Source organism: Pleurodeles waltl, chromosome 6 (assembly GCF_031143425.1).
Source record: "Pleurodeles waltl isolate 20211129_DDA chromosome 6, aPleWal1.hap1.20221129, whole genome shotgun sequence".
In the NCBI taxonomy this organism is placed as follows: Eukaryota; Metazoa; Chordata; class Amphibia; order Caudata; family Salamandridae; genus Pleurodeles; species Pleurodeles waltl.
This window is the reverse complement of record NC_090445.1, coordinates 698,704,329-698,731,056: the sequence shown is the minus strand read 5'-3', so window position 1 is coordinate 698,731,056 and position 26,728 is coordinate 698,704,329. Positions and strand designations below refer to the sequence as shown.

General features: G+C 34.1%; 1 protein-coding gene across 1 annotated transcript in view; it reads left to right on the top strand.

The window, feature by feature from the left end:
* LOC138301685 (putative uncharacterized protein DDB_G0282133) overlaps window positions 1-26,728 on the top strand; it is a 198,864-nt gene that overhangs the window by 84,566 nt on the left and 87,570 nt on the right. Inside the window, exons 29-37 of the mRNA XM_069242200.1 lie at window positions 721-780; window positions 4,774-4,833; window positions 7,809-7,868; window positions 10,844-10,903; window positions 13,883-13,942; window positions 16,919-16,978; window positions 19,954-20,013; window positions 22,989-23,048; window positions 26,024-26,083. Coding sequence (XP_069098301.1) covers window positions 721-780; window positions 4,774-4,833; window positions 7,809-7,868; window positions 10,844-10,903; window positions 13,883-13,942; window positions 16,919-16,978; window positions 19,954-20,013; window positions 22,989-23,048; window positions 26,024-26,083 — 540 coding nt within the window. The remainder of the gene's footprint in view (window positions 1-720; window positions 781-4,773; window positions 4,834-7,808; window positions 7,869-10,843; window positions 10,904-13,882; window positions 13,943-16,918; window positions 16,979-19,953; window positions 20,014-22,988; window positions 23,049-26,023; window positions 26,084-26,728) is intronic.

Genomic DNA, 26,728 nt, shown 5'->3' with positions numbered 1-26,728 from the left:
TCTGATTGAGCTACCGGTGTCAAATTCCAAAAAAATATCCTTCCAGTGAAAAGGGTGGTTTAGTATCACATAACCCCAATTAGTATTGCAGAAGAATACATCTCTATATTGACTATATTTATTGGAGCCTTGCTTCTGACAAACTTCAAAATATTCAGTGGGAGTGATGGGAATATATGAGTAAGTTTTACTTTCATTTCAATGACTTGAATTTTCTATCATTTTATTGATAAGTACATATGTCTAGGTTATTAGCTAGCAAGTGTCCATGAAATGATCTATCCTTCCTTAGCGCATTCTTGAAAGAATAATGAATTTCATTGAGAAATTACCCTCTCTTCGTGTCATAGAAATTTTCCTTTTATTTAGCTCTTTATGACGCTCATGGCTACCATGAAAAGTTTTAGTGAAATTTGTCAACTGATCCAATCTTTCTGAGTGACCTAGAAATCGTTTTTAGTGACATGTTCTACCTTTGCAAATTGCAAGAAATGTATTAAGCTAGTCATCTGTAATAATGTGTTTGCCTTCATCCATAGTCCATGGCATGGATTTAAAGAGTGAGGTTTGATCGTTTCAACTAGCATACCTGGATGACAGCTGACCAATGAGCATTATTAACTTTTATGAGACATATTCATGGTTTCCTTCCATTCCCACTTCAAGAAATACACCCATAGAAATAAAGCTTATATAAGTAACATTTTTCTTTTTCATTAGAAACAACTTCTTCAAAAACATCACAAGCGCCACATGCAACAACGGGAACATCTTCTCCAGGTAAATGCAGCTTTACACACTTTATTTTTTATGCCTGTCTGTGCAGCAAGAGTGGGTCCACATAATATATATATTTCTCTGGTAGCTGCCTGTTCAAATAAGCTCATTATTTTCTATTTGCAAAATCTATTCATGGTCTGTTTTTCTTCTAACATAAAGAGATGCACCTAAAGAACTAACCTTCACTTAAATAGCTTTTTTTGATTTTGATAGAGACAACAGCTTCAAAAACATCACAAACTCCACAAGCGACCACAGGAACATTCCCTCCAGGTAAATGTTGTTTGGTATACCTTTTTATTCCCATCTTTCTTTGCAACAAGAAGGGGGCTTAAGAAGGGCATGATACTATTTCCATTATTAAGAGCAAGAAGAGAGAGTTGTTGTACACTTATGTTCTCTAAGCTTAGGAATATATTCTTCAATCTCTTACATTTCTTTTTTTCACTTCAATGCAGTATAAGGCACATTCATAAAGTTAAAAGCAATGTAGAGCGATATTAGCATGAGTAAAACTTTCCATTGTGAGACTTCTCTTTTTTTTCTTCTAAATACGAAGTAAATAACATTTCCGTCACAGCCATGACTAACAGGACTGTTCTGGAATTGGAATTTGTTATAGATGTCAATTCAATGAATATGTTTACCTTTGCCAGAAGTAGCAGTATAATTTGGCATGGGTGTTTCAATTTACATCTGAAACATGGTCTCCGAATGAATGGATTTTAATACTGTAAGTCTCCCATTTTCAACATAAACTTTCAACTATATCACCATCAAAAGCGCTGGAATACAAGAATAGCCATTATTGGTAAAAACTAATTGAATATAATATCTTTAAACTTGCCAAGGTTGATAGAAAATAAAGGAAAGCATTAAGAGCACACCAGGTCTTTGAAAATTAAGAATATATGCCTAATCCCGTCATTGGACCCAATGCAGTAATTCAACCCAATGCTGCAATTAACTCAAATTGTTTGATTTCATAAATACTACCTGGAAAAAAAAATTATAAACACATATAAGAATTCAGAACACTTGCTAACTTTGAAAATCCCTACCATAATTTCCAGTCACTATGGCAACATATCTTTCCTAAATAGTCCTAGCCCTAGATTGTGGCCTTCATATTCACTCTTTCCATTGTTTCACTGCTTATTTGAGCATGACCTTTGAAGGAAGTGAAATGCAGGACACACATCCTAAAGCAAATGTAATATTGGATATTTATAGAAAGGTGAAAGCTTTCCTTTGTAGAGTATTACATTTTTCTATAAAAAACGATGGATCTGACTCTCAAACTGCACATTGTGGGATGTCTTTTAGTACTACAAACCACACTACATGAGGTACTATAAAATGTAAGTTTTACCTAACATTTGGTGTGGAGTTTGCTCCCTGACTGTCTAGTCTTCTTCCAAGTAAGTATATGTTTTAGTAGTGAACGTGGGACGGACACAGGGATGAGTGGTAAAAGGAAAAGACTTACTACTAAAGTTGATATGATTAAGGAAGAGTAAGAGGGGTTTAAGGAGAGTCAGTGAAGGGTTTAGGGAGGTATGCCAACCACCAGCATAAGAGGGAGCAAAATGCATTAGTCACATGGTGGAGACAAGTTACTAACATTTCTGTACTAAGTTTCCAAGTTGAGTTTATCAATATCAAAAGTAGTAAACTTACAATAAAGAGTAAACATTCACAAAACTGTAACTTACATTTACAAATCAGGCCCATGGTTACTAGCAGCTGCGTTCCTATTCATGACAAAATCAGAGCTGCTGAAATATACATCAATTTAGGGTGAATTTACGTAAATATTCTTTCACAATTGCCTTTTTTTAATTCAACTGAAACATACATTTATAAGGTTAAATAAATCTTCTCTATCATTTTAGAGACAACAACCAGGTCTTTGAAAATTAACAATATATATCTAATCCCGTCATTGGACCCAATGCAGTAATTCAACCCAATGCTGCAATTAACTCAAATTGTTTGATTTCATAAATACTACCTGGAAAAAAAAATTATAAACACATATAAGAATTCAGAACACTTGCTAACTTTGAAAATCCCTACCATAATTTCCAGTCACTATGGCAACATATCTTTCCTAAATAGTCCTAGCCCTAGATTGTGGCCTTCATATTCATTCTTTCCATTGTTTCACTGCTTATTTGAGCATGACCTCTGAAGGAAGTGAAATGCAGGACACACATCCTAACGCAAATGTAATATTGGATATTTATAGAAAGGTGAAAGCTTTCCTTTGTAGAGTATTACATTTTTCTATAAAAAACAATGGATCTGACTCTCAAACTGCACATTGTGGGATGTCTTTTAGTACTACAAACCACACTACATGAGGTACTATAAAATGTAAGTTTTACCTAAAATATGGTGTGGAGTTTGCTCCCTGACTGTCTAGTTTTCTTCCAAGTAAGTATATGTTTTAGTAGTGAACGTGGGACGGACACGGGGATGAGTGGTAAAAGGAAAAGACTTACTACTAAAGTTGATGTGATTAAGGAAGAGTAAGAGGGGTTTAAGGAGACTCAGGGAAGGGTTTAGGGAGGTATGCCAACCACCAGCATAAGAGTGAGCCAAATGCATTAGTCACATGGTGGAGACAAGTTACTAACATTTCTGTTCTAAGTTTCCAAGTTGAGTTAATCAATACCAAAAGTAGTAAACTTACAACAAAGAGTAAACATTCACAAAACTGTAACTTACATTTACAAATCAGGCCCATGGTTACTAGCAGCTGCGTTCCTATTCATGACAAAATCAGAGCTGCTGAAATATACATCAATTTAGGGTGAATTTACGTAAATATTCTTTCACAATTGCCTTTTTTTAATTCAACTGAAACATACATTTATAAGGTTAAATAAATCTTCTCTATCATTTTAGAGACAACAACCATAACTAAACCATCAACTCAAACACCAGAAATAACAGCAAAAACCAATCCAGGTAAACAGACAAAGACAATTGTAACTTTTCTACTTCTCTGACAAAAAGGTCATTGGAATGTGCTTACCTGGGTTACATAAAAGGTCTTACCTTGACATGCTTCACCACATATATTCTTATATCAAGTATGACAAACATGATTACTCACTTCATATGTTAAACAGATTGTGTAAATGGTCATTTGTGTCAGCCTTAGAAAAATCGAGTATAAAATAATTAGGCCATTCGAAAATATCTTGCTATCGCTGAAAATCTCAGACAAATTGTTGATGTAGGCTTTATAGGTATTGCACATAATCTGATTGAGCTACCGGTGTCAAATTCCAAATAAATATCCTTCCAGTGAAAAGGGTGGTTTAGTATCACATAACCCCAATTAGTATTGCAGAAGAATACATCTCTATATTGACTATATTTATTGGAGCCTTGCTTCTGACAAACTTCAAAATATTCAGTGGGAGTGATGGGAATATATGAGTAAGTTTTACTTTCATTTCAATGACTTGAATTTTCTATCATTTTATTGATAAGTACATATGTCTAGGTTATTAGCTAGCAAGTGTCCATGGAATGATCTATCCTTCCTTAGCGCATTCTTGAAAGAATAATGAATTTCATTGAGAAATTACCCTCTCTTCGTGTCATAGAAATTTTCCTTTTATTTAGCTCCTTATGACGCTCATGGCTACCATGAAAAGTTTTAGTGAAATTTGTCAACTGATCCAATCTTTCTGAGTGACCTAGAAATCGTTTTTAGTGACATGTTCTACCTTTGCAAATTGCAAGAAATGTATTAAGCTAGTCATCTGTAATAATGTGTTTGCCTTCATCCATAGTCCATGGCATGGATTTAAAGAGTGAGGTTTGATCGTTTCAACTAGCATACCTGGATGACAGCTCACCAATGAGCATTATTAACTTTTATGAGACATATTCATGGTTTCCTTCCATTCCCACTTCAAGAAATACACCCATAGAAATAAAGCTTATATAAGTAACATTTTTCTTTTTCATTAGAAACAACTTCTTCAAAAACATCACAAGCGCCACATGCAACAACGGGAACATCTTCTCCAGGTAAATGCAGCTTTACACACTTTATTTTTTATGCCTGTCTGTGCAGCAAGAGTGGGTCCACATAATATATATATTTCTCTGGTAGCTGCCTGTTCAAATAAGCTCATTATTTTCTATTTGCAAAATCTATTCATGGACTGTTTTTCTTCTAACATAAAGAGATGCACCTAAAGAACTAACCTTCACTTAAATAGCTTTTTTTGATTTTGATAGAGACAACAGCTTCAAAAACATCACAAACTCCACAAGCGACCACAGGAACATTCCCTCCAGGTAAATGTTGTTTGGTATACCTTTTTATTCCCATCTTTCTTTGCAACAAGAAGGGGGCTTAGGAAGGGCATGATACTATTTCCATTATTAAGAGCAAGAAGAGAGAGTTGTTGTACACTTATGTTCTCTAAGTTTAGGAATATATTCTTCAATCTCTTACATTTCTTTTTTTCACTTCAATGCAGTATAAGGCACATTCATAAAGTTAAAAGCAATGTAGAGCGATATTAGCATGAGTAAAACTTTCCATTGTGAGACTTCTCTTTTTTTTCTTCTAAATACGAAGTAAATAACATTTCCCTCACAGCCATGACTATCAGGACTGTTCTGGAATTGGAATTTGTTATAGATGTCAATTCAATGAATATGTTTACCTTTGCCAGAAGTAGCAGTATAATTTGGCATGGGTGTTTCAATTTACTTCTGAAACATAGTCTCCGAATTAATGGATTTTAATACTGTAAGTCTCCCATTTTCAACATAAACTTTCAACTATATCACCATCAAAAGCGCTGGAATACAAGAATAGCAATTATTGGTAAAAACTAATTGAATATAATATCTTTAAACTTGCCAAGGTTGATAGAAAATAAAGGAAAGCATTAAGAGCACACCAGGTCTTTGAAAATTAAGAATATATGCCTAATCCCGTCATTGGACCCAATACAGTAATTCAACCCAATGCTGCAATTTACTCAAATTGTTTGATTTCATAAATACTACTTGGAAAAATTTTTTATAAACACATATAAGAATTCAGAACACTTGCTAACTTTGAAAATCCCTACCATAATTTCCAGTCACTATGGCAACATATCTTTCCTAAATAGTCCTAGCCCTAGATTGTGGCCTTCATATTCATTCTTTCCATTGTTTCACTGCTTATTTGAGCATGACCTTTGAAGGAAGTGAAATGCAGGACACACATCCTAACGCAAATGTAATATTGGATATTTATAGAAAGGTGAAAGCTTTCCTTTGTAGAGTATTACATTTTTCTATGAAAAACAATGGATCTGACTCTCAAACTGCACATTGTGGGATGTCTTTTAGTACTACAAACCACACTACATGAGGTACTATAAAATGTAAGTTTTACCTAACCTATGGTGTGGAGTTTGCTCCCTGACTGTCTAGTTTTCTTCCAAGTAAGTATATGTTTTAGTAGTGAACGTGGGACGGACACGGGGATGAGTGGTAAAAGGAAAAGACTTACTACTAAAGTTGATGTGATTAAGGAAGAGTAAGAGTGGTTTAAGGAGACTCAGGGAAGGGTTTAGGGAGGTATGCCAACCACCAGCATAAGAGTGAGCCAAATGCATTAGTCACATGGTGGAGACAAGTTACTAACATTTCTGTACTAAGTTTCCAAGTTGAGTTTATCAATACCAAAAGTAGTAAACTTACAACAAAGAGTAAACATTCACAAAACTGTAACTTACATTTACAAATCAGGCCCATGGTTACTAGCAGCTGCGTTCCTATTCATGACAAAATCAGAGCTGCTGAAATATACATCAATTTAGGGTGAATTTACGTAAATATTCTTTCACAATTGCCTTTTTTTAATTCAACTGAAACATACATTTATAAGGTTAAATAAATCTTCTCTATCATTTTAGAGACAACAACCATAACTAAACCATCAACTCAAACACCAGAAATAACAGCAAAAAACAATCCAGGTAAACAGACAAAGACAATTGTAACTTTTCTACTTCTCTGACAAAAAGGTCATTGGAATGTGCTTACCTGGGTTACATAAAAGGTCTTACCTTGACATACTTCACCACATATGTTCTTATATCAAGTATGACAAACATGATTACTTACTTCATATGTTAAACAGATTGTGTAAATGGTCATTTGTGTCAGCCTTAGAAAAATCGAGTATAAAATAATTAGGCCATTCGAAAATATCTTGCTATCGCTGAAAATCTCAGACAAATTGTTGATGTAGGCTTTATAGGTATTGCCCATAATCTGATTGAGCTACCGGTGTCAAATTCCAAAACAATATCCTTCCAGTGAAAAGGGTGGTTTAGTATCACATAACCCCAATTAGTATTGCAGAAGAATACATCTCTATATTGACTATATTTATTGGAGCCTTGCTTCTGACAAACTTCAAAATATTCAGTGAGAGTGATGGGAATATATGAGTAAGTTTTACTTTCATTTCAATGACTTGAATTTTCTATCATTTTATTGATAAGTACTTATGTCTAGGTTATTAGCTAGCAAGTGTCCATGGAATGATCTATCCTTCCTTAGCGCATTCTTGAAAGAATAATGAATTTCATTGGGAAATTACCCTCTCTTCGTGTCATAGAAATTTTCCTTTTATTTAGCTCTTTATGACACTCATGGCTACCATGAAAAGTTTTAGTGAAATTTGTCAACTGATCCAATCTTTCTGAGTGACATAGAAATCGTTTTTAGTGACATGTTCTACCTTTGCAAATTGCAAGAAATGTATTAAGATAGTCATCTGTAATAATGTGTTTGCCTTCATCCATAGTCCATGGCATGGATTTAAAGAGTGAGGTTTGATCGTTTCAACTAGCATACCTGGATGACAGCTCACCAATGAGCATTATTAACTTTTATGAGACATATTCATGGTTTCCTTCCATTCCCACTTCAAGAAATACACCCATAGAAATAAAGCTTATATAAGTAACATTTTTCTTTTTCATTAGAAACAACTTCTTCAAAAACATCACAAGCGCCACATGCAACAACGGGAACATCTTCTCCAGGTAAATGCAGCTTTACACACTTTATTTTTTATGCCTATCTGTGCAGCAAGCGTGGGTCCACATAATATATATATTTCTCTGGTAGCTGCCTGTTCAAATAAGCTCATTATTTTCTATTTGCAAAATCTATTCATGGTCTGTTTTTCTTCTAACATAAAGAGATGCACCTAAAGAACTAACCTTCACTTAAATAGCTTTTTTTGATTTTGATAGAGACAACAGCTTCAAAAACATCACAAACTCCACAAGCGACCACAGGAACATTCCCTCCAGGTAAATGTTGTTTGGTATACCTTTTTATTCCCATCTTTCTTTGCAACAAGAAGGGGGCTTAAGAAAGGCATGATACTATTTCCATTATTAAGAGCAAGAAGAGAGAGTTGTTGTACACTTATGTTCTCTAAGTTTAGGAATATATTCTTCAATCTCTTATATTTCTTTTTTTCACTTCAATGCAGTATAAGGCACATTTATAAAGTTAAAAGCAATGTAGAGCGATATTAGCTTGAGTAAAACTTTCCATTGTGAGACTTCTCTTTTTTTTCTTCTAAATACGAAGTAAATAACATTTCCCTCACAGCCATGACTAACAGGACTGTTCTGGAATTGGAATTTGTTATAGATGTCAATTCAATGAATATGTTTACCTTTGCCAGAAGTAGCAGTATAATTTGGCATGGGTGTATCAATTTACTTCTGAAACATAGTCTCCGAATTAATGGATTTTAGTACTGTAAGTCTCCCATTTTCAACATAAACTTTCAACTATATCACCATCAAAAGCGCTGGAATACAAGAATAGCAATTATAGGTAAAAACTAATTGAATATAATATCTTTAAACTTGCCAAGGTTGATAGAAAATAAAGGAAAGCATTAAGAGCACACCAGGTCTTTGAAAATTAAGAATATATGCCTAATCCCGTCATTGGACCCAATGCAGTAATTCAACCCAATGCTGCAATTAACTCAAATTGTTTGATTTCATAAATACTACCTGGAAAAAAAAATTATAAACACATATAAGAATTCAGAACACTTGCTAACTTTGAAAATCTCTACCATAATTTCCAGTCACTATGGCAACATATCTTTCCTAAATAGTCCTAGCCCTAGATTGTGGCCTTCATATTCATTCTTTCCATTGTTTCACTGCTTATTTGAGCATGACCTTTGAAGGAAGTGAAATGCAGGACACACATCCTAAAGCAACTGTAATATTGGATATTTATAGAAAGGTGAAAGCTTTCCTTTGTAGAGTATTACATTTTTCTATAAAAAACGATGGATCTGACTCTCAAACTGCACATTGTGGGATGTCTTTTAGTACTACAAACCACACTACATGAGGTACTATAAAATGTAAGTTTTACCTAACATTTGGTGTGGAGTTTGCTCCCTGACTGTCTAGTCTTCTTCCAAGTAAGTATATGTTTTAGTAGTGAACGTGGGACGGACACGGGGATGAGTGGTAAAAGGAAAAGACTTACTACTAAAGTTGATGTGATTAAGGAAGAGTAAGAGGGGTTTAAGGAGAGTCAGGGAAGGGTTTAGGGAGGTATGCCAACCACCAGCATAAGCGTGAGCCAAATGCATTAGTCACATGGTGGAGACAAGTTACTAACATTTCTGTACTAAGTTTCCAAGTTGAGTTTATCAATATCAAAAGTAGTAAACTTACAACAAAGAGTAAACATTCACAAAACTGTAACTTACATTTACAAATCAGGCCCATGGTTACTAGCAGCTGCGTTCCTATTCATGACAAAATCAGAGCTGCTGAAATATACATCAATTTAGGGTGAATTTACGTAAATATTCTTTCACAATTGCCTTTTTTTAATTCAACTGAAACATACATTTATAAGGTTAAATAAATCTTCTCTATCATTTTAGAGACAACAACCATAACTAAACCATCAACTCAAACACCAGAAATAACAGCAAAAACCAATCCAGGTAAACAGACAAAGACAATTGTAACTTTTCTACTTCTCTGACAAAAAGGTCATTGGAATGTGCTTACCTGGGTTACATAAAAGGTCTTACCTTGACATACATCACCACATATGTTCTTATATCAAGTATGACAAACATGATTACTTACTTCATATGTTAAACAGATTGTGTAAATGGTCATTTGTGTCAGCCTTAGAAAAATCGAGTAAAAAATAATTAGGCCATTCGAAAATATCTTGCTATCGCTGAAAATCTCAGACAAATTGTTGATGTAGGCTTTATAGGTATTGCCCATAATCTGATTGAGCTACCGGTGTCAAATTCCAAAACAATATCCTTCCAGTGAAAAGGGTGGTTTAGTATCACATAACCCCAATTAGTATTGCAGAAGAATACATCTCTATATTGACTATATTTATTGGAGCCTTGCTTCTGACAAACTTCAAAATATTTAGTGGGAGTGATGGGAATATATGAGTAAGTTTTACTTTCATTTCAATGACTTGAATTTTCTATCATTTTATTGATAAGTACATATGTCTAGGTTATAAGCTAGCAAGTGTCCATGGAATGATCTATCCTTCCTTAGCGCATTCTTGAAAGAATAATGAATTTCATTGGGAAATTACCCTCTCTTCGTGTCATAGAAATTTTCCTTTTATTTAGCTCTTTATGACGCTCATGGCTACCATGAAAAGTTTTAGTGAAATTTGTCAACTGATCCAATCTTTCTGAGTGACCTAGAAATCGTTTTTAGTGACATGTTCTACCTTTGCAAATTGCAAGAAATGTATTAAGATAGTCATCTGTAATAATGTGTTTGCCTTCATCCATAGTCCATGGCATGGATTTAAAGAGTGAGGTTTGATCGTTTCAACTAGCATACCTGGATGACAGCTCACCAATGAGCATTATTAACTTTTATGAGACATATTCATGGTTTCCTTCCATTCCCACTTCAAGAAATACACGCATAGAAATAAAGCTTATATAAGTAACATTTTTCTTTTTCATTAGAAACAACTTCTTCAAAAACATCACAAGCGCCACATGCAACAACGGGAACATCTTCTCCAGGTAAATGCAGCTTTACACACTTTATTTTTTATGCCTATCTGTGCAGCAAGAGTGGGTCCACATAATATATATATTTCTCTGGTAGCTGCCTGTTCAAATAAGCTCATTATTTTCTATTTGCAAAATCTATTCATGGTCTGTTTTTCTTCTAACATAAAGAGATGCACCTAAAGAACTAACCTTCACTTAAATAGCTTTTTTTGATTTTGATAGAGACAACAGCTTCAAAAACATCACAAACTCCACAAGCGACCACAGGAACATTCCCTCCAGGTAAATGTTGTTTGGTATACCTTTTTATTCCCATCTTTCTTTGCAACAAGAAGGGGGCTTAAGAAGGGCATGATACTATTTCCATTATTAAGAGCAAGAAGAGAGAGTTGTTGTACACTTATGTTCTCTAAGTTTAGGAATATATTCTTCAATCTCTTATATTTCTTTTTTTCACTTCAATGCAGTATAAGGCACATTCATAAAGTTAAAAGCAATGTAGAGCGATATTAGCATGAGTAAAACTTTCCATTGTGAGACTTCTCTTTTTTTTCTTCTAAATACGAAGTAAATAACATTTCCCTCACAGCCATGACTAACAGGACTGTTATGGAATTGGAATTTGTTATAGATGTCAATTCAATGAATATGTTTACCTTTGCCAGAAGTAGCAGTATAATTTGGCATGGGTGTATCAATTTACTTCTGAAACATAGTCTCCGAATTAATGGATTTTAGTACTGTAAGTCTCCCATTTTCAACATAAACTTTCAACTATATCACCATCAAAAGCGCTGGAATACAAGAATAGCAATTATAGGTAAAAACTAATTGAATATAATATCTTTAAACTTGCCAAGGTTGATAGAAAATAAAGGAAAGCATTAAGAGCACACCAGGTCTTTGAAAATTAAGAATATATGCCTAATCCCGTCATTGGACCCAAAGCAGTAATTCAACCCAATGCTGCAATTAACTCAAATTGTTTGATTTCCTAAATACTACCTGGAAAAAAAAATTATAAACACATATAAGAATTCAGAACACTTGCTAACTTTGAAAATCCCTACCATAATTTCCAGTCACTATGGCAACATATCTTTCCTAAATAGTCCTAGCCCTAGATTGTGGCCTTCATATTCATTCTTTCCATTGTTTCACTGCTTATTTGAGCATGACCTTTGAAGGAAGTGAAATGCAGGACACACATCCTAACGCAAATGTAATATTGGATATTTATAGAAAGGTGAAAGCTTTCCTTTGTAGAGTATTACATTTTTTTTTAAAAAACAATGGATCTGACTCTCAAACTGCACATTGTGGGATTTCTTTTAGTACTACAAACCACACTACATGAGGTACTATAAAATTTAAGTTTTACCTAACGTATGGTGTGGAGTTTGCTCCCTGACTGTCTAGTTTTCTTCCAAGTAAGTATATGTTTTAGTAGTGAACGTGGGACGGACACGGGGATGAGTGGTAAAAGGAAAAGACTTACTACTAAAGTTGATGTGATTAAGGAAGAGTAAGAGGGGTTTAAGGAGACTCAGGGAAGGGTTTAGGGAGGTATGCCAACCACCAGCATAAGAGTGAGCCAAATGCATTAGTCACATGGTGGAGACAAGTTACTAACATTTCTGTACTAAGTTTCCAAGTTGAGTTTATCAATACCAAAAGTAGTAAACTTACAACAAAGAGTAAACATTCACAAAACTGTAACTTACATTTACAAATCAGGCCCATGGTTACTAGCAGCTGCGTTCCTATTCATGACAAAATCAGAGCTGCTGAAATATACATCAATTTAGGGTGAATTTACGTAAATATTCTTTCACAATTGCCTTTTTTTAATTCAACTGAAACATACATTTATAAGGTTAAATAAATCTTCTCTATCATTTTAGAGACAACAACCATAACTAAACCATCAACTCAAACACCAGAAATAACAGCAAAAACCAATCCAGGTAAACAGACAAAGACAATTGTAACTTTTCTACTTCTCTGACAAAAAGGTCATTGGAATTTGCTTACCTGGGTTACATAAAAGGTCTTACCTTGACATACTTCACCACATATGTTCTTATATCAATCAAGTATGACAAACATGATTACTTACTTCATATGTTAAACAGATTGTGTAAATGGTCATTTGTGTCAGCCTTAGAAAAATCGAGTATAAAATAATTAGGCCATTAGAAAATATCTTGCTATCGCTGAAAATCTCAGACAAATTGTTGATGTAGGCTTTATAGGTATTGCAAATAATCTGATTGAGCTACCGGTCTCAAATTCCAAAAAAATATCCTTCCAGTGAAAAGGGTGGTTTAGTATCACATAACCCCAATTAGTATTGCAGAAGAATACATCTCTATATTGACTATATTTATTGGAGCCTTGCTTCTGACAAACTTCAAAATATTCAGTGGGAGTGATGGGAATATATGAGTAAGTTTTACTTTCATTTCAATGACTTGAATTTTCTATCATTTTATTGATAAGTACATATGTCTAGGTTATTAGCTAGCAAGAGTCCATGGAATGATCTATCCTTCCTTAGCGCATTCTTGAAAGAATAATGAATTTCATTGGGAAATTACCCTCTCTTCGTGTCATAGAAATTTTCCTTTTATTTAGCTCTTTATTACGCTCATGGCTACCATGAAAAGTTTTAGTGAAATTTGTCAACTGATCCAATCTTTCTGAGTGACCTAGAAATCGTTTTTAGTGACATGTTCTACCTTTGCAAATTGCAAGAAATGTATTAAGATAGTCATCTGTAATAATGTGTTTGCCTTCATCCATAGTCCATGGCATGGATTTAAAGAGTGAGGTTTGATCGTTTCAACTTGCATACCTGGATGACAGCTCACCAATGAGCATTATTAACTTTTATGAGACATATTCATGGTTTCCTTCCATTCCCACTTCAAGAAATACACCCATAGAAATAAAGCTTATATAAGTAACATTTTTCTTTTTCATTAGAAACAACTTCTTCAAAAACATCACAAGCGCCACATGCAACAACGGGAACATCTTCTCCAGGTAAATGCAGCTTTACACACTTTATTTTTTATGCCTATCTGTGCAGCAAGAGTGGGTCCACATAATATATATATTTCTCTGGTAGCTGCCTGTTCAAATAAGCTCATTATTTTCTATTTGCAAAATCTATTCATGGTCTGTTTTTCTTCTAACATAAAGAGATGCACCTAAAGAACTAACCTTCACTTAAATAGCTTTTTTTGATTTTGATAGAGACAACAGCTTCAAAAACATCACAAACTCCACAAGCGACCACAGGAACATTCCCTCCAGGTAAATGTTGTTTGGTATACCTTTTTATTCCCATCTTTCTTTGCAACAAGAAGGGGGCTTAGGAAGGGCATGATACTATTTCCATTATTAAGAGCAAGAAGAGAGAGTTGTTGTACACTTATGTTCTCTAAGTTTAGGAATATATTCTTCAATCTCTTACATTTCTTTTTTTCACTTCAATGCAGTATAAAGCACATTCATAAAGTTAAAAGCAATGTAGAGCGATATTAGCATGAGTAAAACTTTCCATTGTGAGACTTCTCTTTTTTTTCTTCTAAATACGAAGTAAATAACATTTCCCTCACAGCCATGACTATCAGGACTGTTCTGGAATTGGAATTTGTTATAGATGTCAATTCAATGAATATGTTTACCTTTGCCAGAAGTAGCAGTATAATTTGGCATGGGTGTTTCAATTTACTTCTGAAACATAGTCTCCGAATTAATGGATTTTAATACTGTAAGTCTCCCATTTTCAACATAAACTTTCAACTATATCACCATCAAAAGCGCTGGAATACAAGAATAGCAATTATTGGTAAAAACTAATTGAATATAATATCTTTAAACTTGCCAAGGTTGATAGAAAATAAAGGAAAGCATTAAGAGCACATCAGGTCTTTGAAAATTAAGAATATATGCCTAATCCCGTCATTGGACCCAATACAGTAATTCAACCCAATGCTGCAATTAACTCAAATTGTTTGATTTCATAAATACTACCTGGAAAAAAAAATTATAAACACATATAAGAATTCAGAACACTTGCTAACTTTGAAAATCCCTACCATAATTTCCAGTCACTATGGCAACATATCTTTCCTAAATAGTCCTAGCCCTAGATTGTGGCCTTCATATTCATTATTTCCATTGTTTCACTGCTTATTTGAGCATGACCTTTGAAGGAAGTGAAATGCAGGACACACATCCTAAAGCAAATGTAATATTGGATATTTATAGAAAGGTGAAAGCTTTCCTTTGTAGAGTATTACATTTTTCTATAAAAAACGATGGATCTGACTCTCAAACTGCACATTGTGGGATGTCTTTTAGTACTACAAACCACACTACATGAGGTACTATAAAATGTAAGTTTTACCTAACATTTGGTGTGGAGTTTGCTCCCTGACTGTCTAGTCTTCTTCCAAGTAAGTATATGTTTTAGTAGTGAACGTGGGACGGACACGGGGATGAGTGGTAAAAGGAAAAGACTTACTACTAAAGTTGATGTGATTAAGGAAGAGTAAGAGGGGTTTAAGGAGAGTCAGGGAAGGGTTTAGGGAGGTATGCCAACCACCAGCATAAGAGTGAGCCAAATGCATTAGTCACATGGTGGAGACAAGTTACTAACATTTCTGTACTAAGTTTCCAAGTTGAGTTTATCAATATCAAAAGTAGTAAACTTACAACTAAGAGTAAACATTCACAAAACTGTAACTTACATTTACAAATCAGGCCCATGGTTACTAGCAGCTGCGTTCCTATTCATGACAAAATCAGAGCTGCTGAAATATACATCAATTTAGGGTGAATTTACGTAAATATTCTTTCACAATTGCCTTTTTTTAATTCAACTGAAACATACATTTATAAGGTTAAATAAATCTTCTCTATCATTTTAGAGACAACAACCATAACTAAACCATCAACTCAAACACCAGAAATAACAGCAAAAACCAATCCAGGTAAACAGACAAAGACAATTGTAACTTTTCTACTTCTCTGACAAAAAGGTCATTGGAATGTGCTTACCTGGGTTACATAAAAGGTCTTACCTTGACATACTTCACCACATATGTTCTTATATCAAGTATGACAAACATGATTACTTACTTCATATGTTAAACAGATTGTGTAAATGGTCATTTGTGTCAGCCTTAGAAAAATCGAGTATAAAATAATTAGGCCATTCGAAAATATCTTGCTATCGCTGAAAATCTCAGACAAATTGTTGATGTAGGCTTTATAGGTATTGCCCATAATCTGATTGAGCTAACCGGTGTCAAATTCCAAAACAATATCCTTCCAGTGAAAAGGGTGGTTTAGTATCACATAACCCCAATTAGTATTGCAGAAGAATACATCTCTATATTGACTATATTTATTGGAGCCTTGCTTCTGACAAACTTCAAAATATTCAGTGGGAGTGATGGGAATATATGAGTAAGTTTTACTTTCATTTCAATGACTTGAATTTTCTATCATTTTATTGATAAGTACATATGTCTAGGTTATTAGCTAGCAAGTGTCCATGGAATGATCTATCCTTCCTTAGCGCATTCTTGAAAGAATAATGAATTTCATTGGGAAATTACCCTCTCTTCGTGTCATAGAAATTTTCCTTTTATTTAGCTCTTTATGACGCTCATGGCTACCATGAAAAGTTTTAGTGAAATTTGTCAACTGATCCAATCTTTCTGAGTGACCTAGAAATCGTTTTTAGTGACATGTTCTACCTTTGCAAATTGCAAGAAATGTATTAAGATAGTCATCTGTAATAATGTGTTTGCCTTCATCCATAGTCCATGGCATGGATTTAAAGAGTGAGGTTTGATCGTTTCAACTAGCATACCTGGATGACAGCTCACCAATGAGCATTATTAACTTTTATGAGACATATTCATGGTTTCCTTCCATTCCCACTTCAAGAAATACACCCATAGAAATAAAGCTTATATAAGTAACATTTTTCTTTTTCATTAGAAACAACTTCTTCAAAAACATCACAAGCGCCACATGCAACAACGGGAACATCTTCTCCAGGTAAATGCAGCTTTACACACTTTATTTTTTATGCCTATCTGTGCAGCAAGAGTGGGTCCACATAATATATATATTTCTCTGGTAGCTGCCTGTTCAAATAAGCTCATTATTTTCTATTTGCAAAATCTATTCATGGTCTGTTTTTCTTCTAACATAAAGAGATGCACCTAAAGAACTAACCTTCACTTAAATAGCTTTTTTTGATTTTGATAGAGACAACAGCTTCAAAAACATCACAAACTCCACAAGCGACCACAGGAACATTCCCTCCAGGTAAATGTTGTTTGGTATACCTTTTTATTCCCATCTTTCTTTGCAACAAGAAGGGGGCTTAAGAAGGGCATGATACTATTTCCATTATTAAGAGCAAGAAGAGAGAGTTGTTGTACACTTATGTTCTCTAAGTTTAGGAATATATTCTTCAATCTCTTATATTTCTTTTTTTCACTTCAATGCAGTATAAGGCACATTTATAAAGTTAAAAGCAATGTAGAGCGATGTTAGCATGAGTAAAACTTTCCATTGTGAGACTTCTCTTTTTTTTCTTCTAAATACGAAGTAAATAACATTTCCCTCACAGCCATGACTAACAGGACTGTTCTGGAATTGGAATTTGTTATAGATGTCAATTCAATGAATATGTTTACCTTTGCCAGAAGTAGCAGTATAATTTGGCATGGGTGTATCAATTTACTTCTGAAACATAGTCTCCGAATTAATGGATTTTAGTACTGTAAGTCTCCCATTTTCAACATAAACTTTCAACTATATCACCATCAAAAGCGCTGGAATACAAGAATAGCAATTATAGGTAAAAACTAATTGAATATAATATCTTTAAACTTGCCAAGGTTGATAGAAAATAAAGGAAAGCATTAAGAACACACCAGGTCTTTGAAAATTAAGAATATATGCCTAATCCCGTCATTGGACCCAATGCAGTAATTCAACCCAATGCTGCAATTAACTCAAATTGTTTGATTTCATAAATACTATCTGGAAAAAAAAATTATGAACACATATAAGAATTCAGAACACTTGCTAACTTTGAAAATCCCTACCATAATTTCCAGTCACTATGGCAACATATCTTTCCTAAATAGTCCTAGCCCTAGATTGTGGCCTTCATATTCATTCTTTCCATTGTTTCACTGCTTATTTGAGCATGACCTTTGAAGGAAGTGAAATGCAGGACACACATCCTAACGCAAATGTAATATTGGATATTTATAGAAAGGTGAAAGCTTTCCTTTGTAGAGTATTACATTTTTCTATAAAAAACAATGGAACTGACTCTCAAACTGCACATTGTGGGATGTCTTTTAGTACTACAAACCACACTACATGAGGTACTATAAAATGTAAGTTTTACCTAACATATGGTGTGGAGTTTGCTCCCTGACTGTCTAGTTTTCTTCCAAGTAAGTATATGTTTTAGTAGTGAACGTGGGACGGACACGGGGATGAGTGGTAAAAGGAAAAGACTTACTACTAAAGTTGATGTGATTAAGGAAGAGTAAGAGGGGTTTAAGGAGACTCAGGGAAGGGTTTAGGGAGGTATGCCAACCACCAGCATAAGAGTGAGCCAAATGCATTAGTCACATGGTGGAGACAAGTTACTAACATTTCTGTACTAACTTTCCAAGTTGTGTTTATCAATACCAAAAGTAGTAAACTTACAACAAAGAGTAAACATTCACAAAACTGTAACTTACATTTACAAATCAGGCCCATGGTTACTAGCAGCTGCGTTCCTATTCATGACAAAATCAGAGCTGCTGAAATATACATCAATTTAGGGTGAATTTACGTAAATATTCTTTCACAATTGCCTTTTTTTAATTCAACTGAAACATACATTTATAAGGTTAAATAAATCTTCTCTATCATTTTAGAGACAACAACCATAACTAAACCATCAACTCAAACACCAGAAATAACAGCAAAAACCAATCCAGGTAAACAGACAAAGACAATTGTAACTTTTCTACTTCTCTGACAAAAAGGTCATTGGAATGTGCTTACCTGGGTTACATAAAAGGTCTTACCTTGACATGCTTCACCACATATATTCTTATATCAAGTATGACAAACATGATTACTCACTTCATATATTAAACAGATTGTGTAAATGGTCATTTGTGTCAGCCTTAGAAAAATCGAGTATAAAAGAATTAGGCCATTCGAAAATATCTTGCTATCGCTGAAAATCTCAGACAATTTGTTGATGTAGGCTTTATAGGTATTGCACATAATCTGATTGAGCTACCGGTGTCAAATTCCAAAAAAATATCCTTCCAGTGAAAAGGGTGGTTTAGTATCACATAACCCCAATTAGTATTGCAGAAGAATACATCTCTATATTGACTATATTTATTGGAGCCTTGCTTCTGACAAACTTCAAAATATTCAGTGGGAGTGATGGGAATATATGAGTAAGTTTTACTTTCATTTCAATGACTTGAATTTTCTATCATTTTATTGATAAGTACATATGTCTAGGTTATTAGCTAGCAAGTGTCCATGAAATTATCTATCCTTCCTTAGCGCATTCTTGAAAGAATAATGAATTTCATTGAGAAATGACCCTCTCTTCGTGTCATAGAAATTTTCCTTTTATTTAGCTCTTTATGACGCTCATGGCTACCATGAAAAGTTTTAGTGAAATTTGTCAACTGATCCAATCTTTCTGAGTGACCTAGAAATCGTTTTTAGTGACATGTTCTACCTTTGCAAATTGCAAGAAATGTATTAAGCTAGTCATCTGTAATAATGTGTTTGCCTTCATCCATAGTCCATGGCATGGATTTAAAGAGTGAGGTTTGATCGTTTCAACTAGCATACCTGGATGACAGCTGACCAATGAGCATTATTAACTTTTATGAGACATATTCATGGTTTCCTTCCATTCCCACTTCAAGAAATACACCCATAGAAATAAAGCTTATATAAGTAACATTTTTCTTTTTCATTAGAAACAACTTCTTCAAAAACATCACAAGCGCCACATGCAACAACGGGAACATCTTCTCCAGGTAAATGCAGCTTTACACACTTTATTTTTTATGCCTGTCTGTGCAGCAAGAGTGGGTCCACATAATATATATATTTCTCTGGTAGCTGCCTGTTCAAATAAGCTCATTATTTTCTATTTGCAAAATCTATTCATGGTCTGTTTTTCTTCTAACATAAAGAGATGCACCTAAAGAACTAACCTTCACTTAAATAGCTTTTTTTGATTTTGATAGAGACAACAGCTTCAAAAACATCACTAACTCCACAAGCGACCACAGGAACATTCCCTCCAGGTAAATGTTGTTTGGTATACCTTTTTATTCCCATCTTTCTTTGCAACAAGAAGGGGGCTTAAGAAGGGCATGATACTATTTCCATTATTAAGAGCAAGAAGAGAGAGTTGTTGTACACTTATGTTCTCTAAGTTTAGGAATATATTCTTCAATCTCTTACATTTCTTTTTTTCACTTCAATGCAGTATAAGGCACATTCATAAAGTTAAAAGCAATGTAGAGCGATATTAGCATGAGTAAAACTTTCCATTGTGAGACTTCTCTTTTTTTTCTTCTAAATACGAAGTAAATAACATTTCCGTCACAGCCATGACTAACAGGACTGTTCTGGAATTGGAATTTGTTATAGATGTCAATTCAATGAATATGTTTACCTTTGCCAGAAGTAGCAGTATAATTTGGCATGGGTGTTTCAATTTACATCTGAAACATAGTCTCCGAATTAATGGATTTTAATACTGTAAGTCTCCCATTTTCAACATAAACTTTCAACTATATCACCATCAAAAGCGCTGGAATACAAGAATAGCAATTATTGGTAAAAACTAATTGAATATAATATCTTTAAACTTGCCAAGGTTGATAGAAAATAAAGGAAAGCATTAAGAGCACATCAGGTCTTTGAAAATTAAGAATATATGCCTAATCCCGTCATTGGACCCAATACAGTAATTCAACCCAATGCTGCAATTAACTCAAATTGTTTGATTTCATAAATACTACCTGGAAAAAAAAATTATAAACACATATAAGAATTCAGAACACTTGCTAACTTTGAAAATCCCTACCATAATTTCCAGTCACTATGGCAACATATCTTTCCTAAATAGTCCTAGCCCTAGATTGTGGCCTTCATATTCATTCTTTCCATTGTTTCACTGCTTATTTGAGCATGACCTTTGAAGGAAGTGAAATGCAGGACACACATCCTAAAGCAAATGTAATATTGGATATTTATAGAAAGGTGAAAGCTTTCCTTTGTAGAGTATTACATTTTTCTATAAAAAACGATGGATCTGACTCTCAAACTGCACATTGTGGGATGTCTTTTAGTACTACAAACCACACTACATGAGGTACTATAAAATGTAAGTTTTACCTAACATTTGGTGTGGAGTTTGCTCCCTGACTGTCTAGTCTTCTTCCAAGTAAGTATATGTTTTAGTAGTGAACGTGGGACGGACACGGGGATGAGTGGTAAAAGGAAAAGACTTACTACTAAAGTTGATGTGATTAAGGAAGAGTAAGAGGGGTTTAAGGAGAGTCAGGGAAGGGTTTAGGGAGGTATGCCAACCACCAGCATAAGAGTGAGCCAAATGCATTAGTCACATGGTGGAGACAAGTTACTAACATTTCTGTACTAAGTTTCCAAGTTGAGTTTATCAATATCAAAAGTAGTAAACTTACAACAAAGAGTAAACATTCACAAAACTGTAACTTACATTTACAAATCAGGCCCATGGTTACTAGCAGCTGCGTTCCTATTCATGACAAAATCAGAGCTGCTGAAATATACATCAATTTAGGGTGAATTTACGTAAATATTCTTTCACAATTGCCTTTTTTTAATTCAACTGAAACATACATTTATAAGGTTAAATAAATCTTCTCTATCATTTTAGAGACAACAACCATAACTAAACCATCAACTCAAACACCAGAAATAACAGCAAAAACCAATCCAGGTAAACAGACAAAGACAATTGTAACTTTTCTACTTCTCTGACAAAAAGGTCATTGGAATGTGCTTACCTGGGTTACATAAAAGATCTTACCTTGACATACTTCACCACATATGTTCTTATATCAAGTATGACAAAAATGATTACTTACTTCATATGTTAAACAGATTGTGTAAATGGTCATTTGTGTCAGCCTTAGAAAAATCGAGTATAAAATAATTAGGCCATTCGAAAATATCTTGCTATCGCTGAAAATCTCAGACAAATTGTTGATGTAGGCTTTATAGGTATTGCCCATAATCTGATTGAGCTACCGGTGTCAAATTCCAAAACAATATCCTTCCAGTGAAAAGGGTGGTTTAGTATCACATAACCCCAATTAGTATTGCAGAAGAATACATCTCTATATTGACTATATTTATTGGAGCCTTGCTTCTGACAAACTTCAAAATATTCAGTGGGAGTGATGGGAATATATGAGTAAGTTTTACTTTCATTTCAATGACTTGAATTTTCTATCATTTTATTGATAAGTACATATGTCTAGGTTATTAGCTAGCAAGTGTCCATGGAATGATCTATCCTTCCTTAGCGCATTCTTGAAAGAATAATGAATTTCATTGGGAAATTACCCTCTCTTCGTGTCATAGAAATTTTCCTTTTATTTAGCTCTTTATGACGCTCATGGCTACCATGAAAAGTTTTAGTGAAATTTGTCAACTGATCCAATCTTTCTGAGTGACCTAGAAATCGTTTTTAGTGACATGTTCTACCTTTGCAAATTGCAAGAAATGTATTAAGATAGTCATCTGTAATAATGTGTTTGCCTTCATCCATAGTCCATGGCATGGATTTAAAGAGTGAGGTTTGATCGTTTCAACTAGCATACCTGGATGACAGCTCACCAATGAGCATTATTAACTTTTATGAGACATATTCATGGTTTCCTTCCATTCCCACTTCAAGAAATACACCCATAGAAATAAAGCTTATATAAGTAACATTTTTCTTTTTCATTAGAAACAACTTCTTCAAAAACATCACAAGCGCCACATGCAACAACGGGAACATCTTCTCCAGGTAAATGCAGCTTTACACACTTTATTTTTTATGCCTATCTGTGCAGCAAGAGTGGGTCCACATAATATATATATTTCTCTGGTAGCTGCCTGTTCAAATAAGCTCATTATTTTCTATTTGCAAAATCTATTCATGGTCTGTTTTTCTTCTAACATAAAGAGATGCACCTAAAGAACTAACCTTCACTTAAATAGCTTTTTTTGATTTTGATAGAGACAACAGCTTCAAAAACATCACAAACTCCACAAGCGACCACAGGAACATTCCCTCCAGGTAAATGTTGTTTGGTATACCTTTTTATTCCCATCTTTCTTTGCAACAAGAAGGGGGCTTAAGAAGGGCATGATACTATTTCCATTATTAAGAGCAAGAAGAGAGAGTTGTTGTACACTTATGTTCTCTAAGTTTAGGAATATATTCTTCAATCTCTTATATTTCTTTTTTTCACTTCAATGCAGTATAAGGCACATTTATAAAGTTAAAAGCAATGTAGAGCGATGTTAGCATGAGTAAAACTTTCCATTGTGAGACTTCTCTTTTTTTTCTTCTAAATACGAAGTAAATAACATTTCCCTCACAGCCATGACTAACAGGACTGTTCTGGAATTGGAATTTGTTATAGATGTCAATTCAATGAATATGTTTACCTTTGCCAGAAGTAGCAGTATAATTTGGCATGGGTGTATCAATTTACTTCTGAAACATAGTCTCCGAATTAATGGATTTTAGTACTGTAAGTCTCCCATTTTCAACATAAACTTTCAACTATATCACCATCAAAAGCGCTGGAATACAAGAATAGCAATTATAGGTAAAAACTAATTGAATATAATATCTTTAAACTTGCCAAGGTTGATAGAAAATAAAGGAAAGCATTAAGAGCACACCAGGTCTTTGAAAATTAAGAATATATGCCTAATCCCGTCATTGGACCCAATGCAGTAATTCAACCCAATGCTGCAATTAACTCAAATTGTTTGATTTCATAAATACTATCTGGAAAAAAAAATTATAAACACATATAAGAATTCAGAACACTTGCTAACTTTGAAAATCCCTACCATAATTTCCAGTCACTATGGCAACATATCTTTCCTAAATAGTCCTAGCCCTAGATTGTGGCCTTCATATTCATTCTTTCCATTGTTTCACTGCTTATTTGAGCATGACCTTTGAAGGACGTGAAATGCAGGACACACATCCTAACGCAAATGTAATATTGGATATTTATAGAAAGGTGAAAGCTTTCCTTTGTAGAGTATTAAATTTTTCTATAAAAAACAATGGATCTGACTCTCAAACTGCACATTGTGGGATGTCTTTTAGTACTACAAACCACACTACATGAGGTACTATAAAATGTAAGTTTTACCTAACATATGGTGTGGAGTTTGCTCCCTGACTGTCTAGTTTTCTTCCAAGTAAGTATATGTTTTAGTAGTGAACGTGGGACGGACACAGGGATGAGTGGTAAAAGGAAAAGACTTACTACTAAAGTTGATGTGATTAAGGAAGAGTAAGAGGGGTTTAAGGAGAGTCAGGGAAGGGTTTAGGGAGGTATGCCAACCACCAGCATAAGAGGGAGCCAAATGCATTAGTCACATGGTGGAGACAAGTTACTAACATTTCTGTACTAAGTTTCCAAGTTGAGTTTATCAATATCAAAAGTAGTAAACTTACAATAAAGAGTAAACATTCACAAAACTGTAACTTACATTTACAAATCAGGCCCATGGTTACTAGCAGCTGCGTTCCTATTCATGACAAAATCAGAGCTGCTGAAATATACATCAATTTAGGGTGAATTTACGTAAATATTCTTTCACAATTGCCTTTTTTTAATTCAACTGAAACATACATTTATAAGGTTAAATAAATCTTCTCTATCATTTTAGAGACAACAACCATAACTAAACCATCAACTCAAACACCAGAAATAACAGCAAAAACCAATCCAGGTAAACAGACAAAAACAATTGTAACTTTTCTACTTCTCTGACAAAAAGGTCATTGGAATGTGCTTACCTGGGTTACATAAAAGGTCTTACCTTGACATACTTCACCACATATGTTCTTATATCAAGTATGACAAACATGATTACTTACTTCATATGTTAAACAGATTGTGTAAATGGTCATTTGTGTCAGCCTTAGAAAAATCGAGTATAAAATAATTAGGCCATTCGAAAATATCTTGCTATCGCTGAAAATCTCAGACAAATTGTTGATGTAGGCTTTATAGGTATTGCCCATAATCTGATTGAGCTACCGGTGTCAAATTCCAAAACAATATCCTTCCAGTGAAAAGGGTGGTTTAGTATCACATAACCCCAATTAGTATTGCAGAAGAATACATCTCTATATTGACTATATTTATTGGAGCCTTGCTTCTGACAAACTTCAAAATATTCAGTGGGAGTGATGGGAATATATGAGTAAGTTTTACTTTCATTTCAATGACTTGAATTTTCTATCATTTTATTGATAAGTACATATGTCTAGGTTATTAGCTAGCAAGTGTCCATGGAATGATCTATCCTTCCTTAGCGCATTCTTGAAAGAATAATGAATTTCATTGGGAAATTACCCTCTCTTCGTGTCATAGAAATTGTCCTTTTATTTAGCTCTTTATGACGCTCATGGCTACCATGAAAAGTTTTAGTGAAATTTGTCAACTGATCCAATCTTTCTGAGTGACCTAGAAATCGTTTTTAGTGACATGTTCTAACTTTGCAAATTGCAAGAAATGTATTAAGATAGTCATCTGTAATAATGTGTTTGCCTTCATCCATAGTCCATGGCATGGATTTAAAGAGTGAGGTTTGATCGTTTCAACTAGCATACCTGGATGACAGCTCACCAATGAGCATTATTAACTTTTATGAGACATATTCATGGTTTCCTTCCATTCCCACTTCAAGAAATACACCCATAGAAATAAAGCTTATATAAGTAACATTTTTCTTTTTCATTAGAAACAACTTCTTCAAAAACATCACAAGCGCCACATGCAACAACGGGAACATCTTCTCCAGGTAAATGCAGCTTTACACACTTTATTTTTTATGCCTATCTGTGCAGCAAGCGTGGGTCCACATAATATATATATTTCTCTGGTAGCTGCCTGTTCAAATAAGCTCATTATTTTCTATTTGCAAAATCTATTCATGGTCTGTTTTTCTTCTAACATAAAGAGATGCACCTAAAGAACTAACCTTCACTTAAATAGCTTTTTTTGATTTTGATAGAGACAACAGCTTCAAAAACATCACAAACTCCACAAGCGACCACAGGAACATTCCCTCCAGGTAAATGTTGTTTGGTATACCTTTTTATTCCCATCTTTCTTTGCAACAAGAAGGGGGCTTAAGAAAGGCATGATACTATTTCCATTATTAAGAGCAAGAAGAGAGAGTTGTTGTACACTTATGTTCTCTAAGTTTAGGAATATATTCTTCAATCTCTTATATTTCTTTTTTTCACTTCAATGCAGTATAAGGCACATTTATAAAGTTAAAAGCAATGTAGAGCGATATTAGCTTGAGTAAAACTTTCCATTGTGAGACTTCTCTTTTTTTTCTTCTAAATACGAAGTAAATAACATTTCCCTCACAGCCATGACTAACAGGACTGTTCTGGAATTGGAATTTGTTATAGATGTCAATTCAATGAATATGTTT